The sequence below is a fragment of the Leguminivora glycinivorella genome, chromosome 11 (assembly GCF_023078275.1).
Source record: "Leguminivora glycinivorella isolate SPB_JAAS2020 chromosome 11, LegGlyc_1.1, whole genome shotgun sequence".
Taxonomy (NCBI): Eukaryota; Metazoa; Arthropoda; class Insecta; order Lepidoptera; family Tortricidae; genus Leguminivora; species Leguminivora glycinivorella.
In genome coordinates, this window is record NC_062981.1 from 19379858 (window position 1) to 19386308 (window position 6451).

Sequence of the window (6451 nt, forward strand, 5' to 3'; positions counted from 1 at the left end):
TGATGTCAGTGTCAGTCAAATAATAGGTAAACATCAATACATGATCAACATTTTTCGTTAAAAGTTATTAGAAAAAATACATCGCTAACAATGATATTTTTTAGCAGAACAAAACTGTATTTTACAGTATTTATTTTATTAGGTAAGTGATTCCATGCATGCTTCCTAATTTGTTGAATCTAGGACCCGGTAGCCACTAACTTACCTTTTGTAAAATTTTACAGGTTCAGTGGGGTTTTCAACGCAAATTGATGTGGAAGAAGAGGCCGAGGTGGCTAAGGAACCAGAGTTCGAAGAATTTGAACCAGACGTGCCGAATGTCGACGAATCCGAGTCACTTTTATCGAACGTAGTTTCGGATGTCGACAAGACGCTAATCAACATTTACAACCATGTTACGTCCGCTAATGTCACCGCTGAGAACAAAACTCAGGTAGTGAACGAGACGAGGAAGCTTGTCAAGTGCAAAGAGATAACGTATGATGAGCAGAACCCAGAAATTGAGCCTATAGTTGAAATTATAAATGGCAGCAGTTTGTCTAAGCTTTTGCAAGTCAAACCTGATATAACCAGTCGCGACATTGAAGCAGATTGCGTTCTAGTCCTATTTTATGCTAGGGCTTGCCCATTTAGTGCTCATGCCGCACCACATTTCAATGCACTGGCTCGGTCATATCCAAATGTAAAAATGGTAGCGTTAGATGCATTGAGATATCATGGAATCAATGCACAATATGGTATTGTTGGTGTTCCTACTCTAAAGATGTTCCATAATGGCCGACCAGTTGGAAAGTTCAATGGGACCGAGTATAACATTCATTCTTTCAGTAAATTCGTTCATGCAATAACGGGTCTACATCCACAAGTCCTTTTAGTGACATCTAAGGACTTTCAGGGGCCCGTTTCAAGTGTAGTCGAGAAGGAGACCGATTACTTCTTAGTCCTGTCATGGTTGTTTATCATAATATGTTCAGTGTATTACTTCATGCTGTCAAAATGGTGGCGCATGATTGTCGAGATGGTACAAAATAACTGGCGGGAGTCGGAGGCTCAGCATGAGCATAATGATTAATTTATGTTTAAGTGGAATAAAGTTGTTTTTTATGTTGATTGTGTTTTATCATTTAAATTAGTTACAAAACTGAATATCTTCATTTCTAAAACAAGATTAAAAAGGGTAACCAATCTGCAGAATTACCTATTGGTTCATTTTTGAAATAAATATTTGTGTATTGATTTTTATTGCACAATGCATTATCATGTTAAAATTTGTCAATTCTGACATGACAATGATACAACTGCTGGGAGTGGTGGGGACAAGGAAACAAAACCAATGGCATGAAACAAATATTATAAATATTGTATTATTTATATACATTTGATGTATGCAATTGTATGAACATTTAATGTTCCTTAGCAGACATTGCAAAAGTCACAGAATTTAAATATAAAGCAGTTGGGCTTGCAACTAGCAGTAAAATTGTACTAAAATAAATACTTTATAAATATCACTTTATTTCTGCAGGCATCTCGCTTCCAGCTAAAGCTGCCAGAATGTTCCTTGCAGTCAACTCGCTCATTACATTCCTCGTCTCAACAGTAGCACTGCCAATGTGCGGTAAAACCACACAGTTCTTAAGCTTGAACAACGGACTGTCTAGGGGTAGTGGCTCCGGTGTAGTAACATCCAAACCTGCTCCCCAAATAGTGTTGGTCTGCAATGCTTCAATCAACGCATTCTGGTCAACCGTTCCACCTCGGCTTGTGTTTACAAAAACGGCGGTTTTCTTCATTTTTTCAAAAGCAGCTTTGTTGAACATTTCTTTAGTTTCTGGGACTAAAGCGGTACAGCATATAACGAAGTCGCTTTTCTTTAAAATGTCATCGAAGTCTACTCTAACAGCGCCAGTTTCTTTAGCGTTAGGGTTGTCAGTGCGGCCGGTGTAGAGTATCTGTTTGGTGCCGAAGGCCTTGACGCGGCGGGCGACGGCCTGGCCGATGCGGCCGAAGCCCACGACGCCCACGGTGGCGCGCGCCAGCCCGGGGCCGGTCAGCCACACGGGGGCCCAGGCGCCCGACTGCGCCCAGCCGCCTGTTCGGGCTTCGTGGATCGCTTCGGGGATGCGACGAGATGTAGCCAGCAGCAGTGCAAGCTGAAAGGTTAAGTAAGGGTTTTATTTGAAAGTGAGAGGTTTTTAAACATATTTCTTAGAAATAAATCCTGATGCCTCATTTTAGATATAAAGTTTCTTTAGTTTTAGGGCCGGTTGCATCAAACCGTCTGCAGTTAAAGCGTTCGTTAAATTGTATTGTATGGGAAGTTCCATAGACATCTGCTGCGTGACGATGATGTGTCTGTCAAATTTGGTTGATACAACTGGCCCTTAGTTTCTATAAGTAGTTCCTTTAACTTATTGACAAGCAGAAACGTCTGAAATCGATGAAACTAAGCTCGGAGATCTTAGAATAAATCTAAAAGTGGAAAATCTCTGCCTTGGGAGAGAACTCACAGTATTTGGATCGCAGATCTGTTTATAAAGCTAGTAACCCTAAAAAGAGGTCTAATAAACCAGAATAAACGAGGCAAAATAAACCACTTTTAAATTTGTTTATGTAAATAGATTTTTGATCCTATATAGCCTGTGCACAAACTTATACCTAGATAGATGATAAACTGTCCATCCCATTTGTTTATCCATTATAAGTTTTAGCAAAGTTAATTCTATCCTACTATGGTAACAATCAATCAATGATGGCAAGGTTGATTGCTATTGTAATGATTATGGTAATTAACATGTCACGGTTTAGAACTTCATTTGTTATGGTTTCTGGATTCCTTGAAGGCCATGTCTTGTGTTTAAATTAGTACATGTACAGTTAACATCAGATATAATGGTATACTTTTTAGGGTTCCGTAGTCAACTAGGAACCCTTATAGTTTCGCCATGTCTGTCTGTCCGTCCGTCCGTCCGTCCGTACGTCCGTCCGCGGATAATCTCAGTAACCGTTAGCACTAGAAAGCTGAAATTTGGTACCAATATGTATATCAATCATGCCAACAAAGTGCAAAAATAAAAAATGGAAAAAAATGTTTTATTAGGGTACCCCCCCTACATGTAAAGTGGGGGCTGATATTTTTTTTCATTCCAACTCCAACGTGTGATATATTGTTGGATAGGTATTTAAAAATGAATAAGGGTTTACTAAGATCGCTTTTTGATAATATTAATATTTTCGGAAATAATCGTTCCTAAAGGAAAAAAAAGTGCGTCCCCCCCCTCTAACTTTTGAACCATATGTTTAAAAAATATGAAAAAAATCACAAAAGTAGAACTTTATAAAAACTTTCTAGGAAAATTGTTTTGAACTTGATAGGTTCAGTAGTTTTTGAGAAAAATACGGAAAACTACGGAACCCTACACTGAGCGTGGCCCGACACGCTCTTGGCCGGTTTTTTTTTAATAGAAGAAAATAAAATGAGAATTGTATTATATTATATTATTGTACTGTAAAATGTCATTATTTGGTCAATAAAGGCTTTTCTTATCTTGTCTTATAATGGTACAATTAAAGTGTTCACAAAACTTTTATCTTCTACTGCACAGAAAGTGCATATTCAAAAGTTTGATTACCTTCCAAAATTACTAACTGGCGAAATATGAAAGCACTGTACTTTATGTAGAAAAATCTTTGAGATAAGTTTGTATGCAAATTTTATGAAATTAACCAATTTCCATAGTTTTTTTTACAGTGTCACGAAATAATGGCTTACCATTTTTTTTTAAATAAAATCCATTTGAACACTGGGGAGGTCAAGTCTATAAAGAAAACTTACAGTTAACTCTGCTGTAGCATCCGTCAGCACATCTGGAGTATACCCAATTCTGATGCTCCTCTTCTTACACTCAGCCAGGTCAATGTGGTCATGCCCCACGGATATAGTCCCCACCACCTTCAGCTGAGGCCCGGCGGCGTCTAGCAGCTCCTTGTCAATCTTCTCGGTGAGCGCACAAAAGATGCCGCTGGCTCCGGCAACACCTTTTAGGAGCTCGTTGCGAGGAACTTGTGAAGGTTTCTCCCAAATTCTTACTTCACACCTGAAATTATGGTGTAATAAATACAGTTGTGGAAAGTTTTAAAAAGGTTAATGATGATGACAAGATTAGAATGGTCATGGTTATTTCTTTCTGTTGTTTAAATTTATTTATTTATTTAACCTTTACAGCAAAGCAGAAAAATTGTGGGTGGTGCTACTTTAAAAAGACTACAACAAATAATATACCTACATATATGTACATGGAATATACATACTATTCATGTCTTTATTTAATTCTTTATTATCTATAATAAGCATAAATGAGTGGTTGTTAGTATTTATAAAACAAACTAAAAAAATAATTTGTTATGAATATTTAAGATACAAGTTATTCATATTGTTGATAAATACAATTTCTATATACAGTCAAAGAGTATTGACTATTATATCTAAGTATGTCGTGTCGAAGTAAAATGTGTAATCACAGTGCAGACTGCCATCTCGCGACACACTTCTTAGACATATATGTCTTTGATACAGTGGAATGTCACATGATGTTTTTGTAAATATAGTAAAAATAATGACCGAATATCTAATAAGGAATTATTAATAAATTACTAATATATAAAGCTCAGTGGCAATAATATCTACTACATTTTCCTTGTATTGACCTGGCTTCTTGCCATGGCTCTCGGAAGCTTAGGATTAGCTTAACCAACACAATCATATCATGTCTAAAAGTAACCTAATTACATAACAGCCCAAATACGGAAATATTGGGTAACAAATTAGAAAATAAAAAAATATTTTAATTTATTTAAGAAATGCTTACTCTTTCCTCAGCAGATCCAAGCCACTTTGCGGCATATCAGACCGCGTCACGTACACGAGAGGCTTTCCGTTGCTCATGTTTCTAGCAGGACTTATCACCACGATGTTCTGAACGAGACTACTCACTACCGATAACCTCTTCCAAAACATTTACTATTTGTTAAAGTTCCGCGTTCAGGCTTCGTTAGAGCCCCGAGGCCACTCACTGTCCCGGCAAGTACTTCGGCGGTTCGGCAATTACTTTTTTCTCCGCTTCGGTCTTGAATGAAGGTTTCGCCACATAAATCGTGATGTGCAGAGCGACGACGGTTGCTATTATCACTTTGCCCTTGGTCGACTTTATGAATGACAAGGCATTCATGGTCGGTTCCTGGTCTCAATGTATAAATAATTTTATGTTTACATAGATCGCAAGAATACGATGAATTTCATGAATTAAAATGATGAAACTTAATATAATTCTAGTCTTATGACCTTGAGCAATTTATAAGGAAAACGTCAAAACATAAACGTGACATTGACACATGATAGTGACGTTTTATTTTCGTTCAGAAAATGTGTTTAACATTAATCGGTATGCTTTTTATTATTCTCTGGCAAACCCACTTTGTTAGTGAAAAAGGCGCCAGTTTAAATCTTTCTGTTACGTCTTTGAATGTTTCAGCTTCTCATACTCCTGGAATTAACACGTTCGCTGCATATACTCCCGCTCTGTGCAAAGGAGAGAAAGGGTGAAGTTTAGTGACCTTCCCCTGGTGCAGCGAATAATTTACGGATACATTTATAGCGAAGGATTTATAACAAAAGGGGTGGTTCTATGTCAAGTAAAAGGATGCATATTGTGGAACGTGTGATGACTCAGAGTTGTCAGTTTTCAATTTTGGTCCTTCTACAACTCAGGGAACCTACCTTTCGCGAACATCGAAGTTTGCAAATTGTTAGCATCCCATTCCTGGGATGGTGTCCAGGTAAAGCACGTCACAGTCGCCTTCTTTATAATGTCGGAATGCTCGTGCCGATTGCAAAATATTATTATTTGAGATATAGGAAGGAATTTTGATATGTAATATTTCGGGTTCTTATTATAACAGCAACTACTTAACAGCAAAACATAAAGTAATTTTACTTTTGTTTGCAACATCTATCTATTGGTAAGGAAAAACCCAACTAAACCTTATTTGCTCTGTTTATCGACTATTTCAAAGTGCCGCATTGAGCATAAACTCTCAACAGCCCGCAATAAAACAAGTAAAACTGTGTTTTATGCTCTCAGCTGTAAACAAACCGCAATAGTGAAACTTTTTGCTCTTTCACGTCCAAACGCACTCATAAATATAAAGCCAGTCGGCCGGCCGCCGCCGCTCCGGACGCGCGAACACGTTCGATATTTGAACGATTCGAAAAAAAATAACGGAGTGAAGTTTTTTTTATGATTTTGAATGATTTTCGGATACAGTGTTGATAGGTAAGTTATAGTTAACAAATACTCTGTGCTGTAATTAAACAATTAGGGGCTTGTTTTTTAGAAACATTTGGAGAATATCTACAGTGTTGGTGAAATTTCAGTAAGAAAGAGCTGAAATA

General features: G+C 37.5%; 2 protein-coding genes across 2 annotated transcripts; one reads left to right on the forward strand and one right to left on the reverse strand.

Moving 5' to 3' along the window:
- On the forward strand, positions 1–1110 carry LOC125231255 (thioredoxin domain-containing protein 15). Its single transcript, XM_048136645.1, has 2 exons — positions 1–142; positions 225–1110. Exons 1-2 carry the CDS (start codon positions 91–93, stop codon positions 1070–1072), a joined length of 900 nt encoding a protein of 299 aa, XP_047992602.1. The 5' UTR covers positions 1–90; the 3' UTR covers positions 1073–1110.
- A 224-nt stretch (positions 1111–1334) lies between these two features.
- Positions 1335–5322, reverse strand: LOC125231256 (glyoxylate reductase/hydroxypyruvate reductase). Its single transcript, XM_048136646.1, has 3 exons — positions 4869–5322; positions 3836–4097; positions 1335–2153 (listed from the first exon to the last, which is right to left on the reverse strand). The coding sequence occupies exons 1-3, from the start codon at positions 5015–5017 to the stop codon at positions 1509–1511; spliced, it is 1056 nt and encodes a 351-aa protein (XP_047992603.1). The 5' UTR covers positions 5018–5322; the 3' UTR covers positions 1335–1508.
- Positions 5323–6451: the final 1129 nt, after the last annotated feature.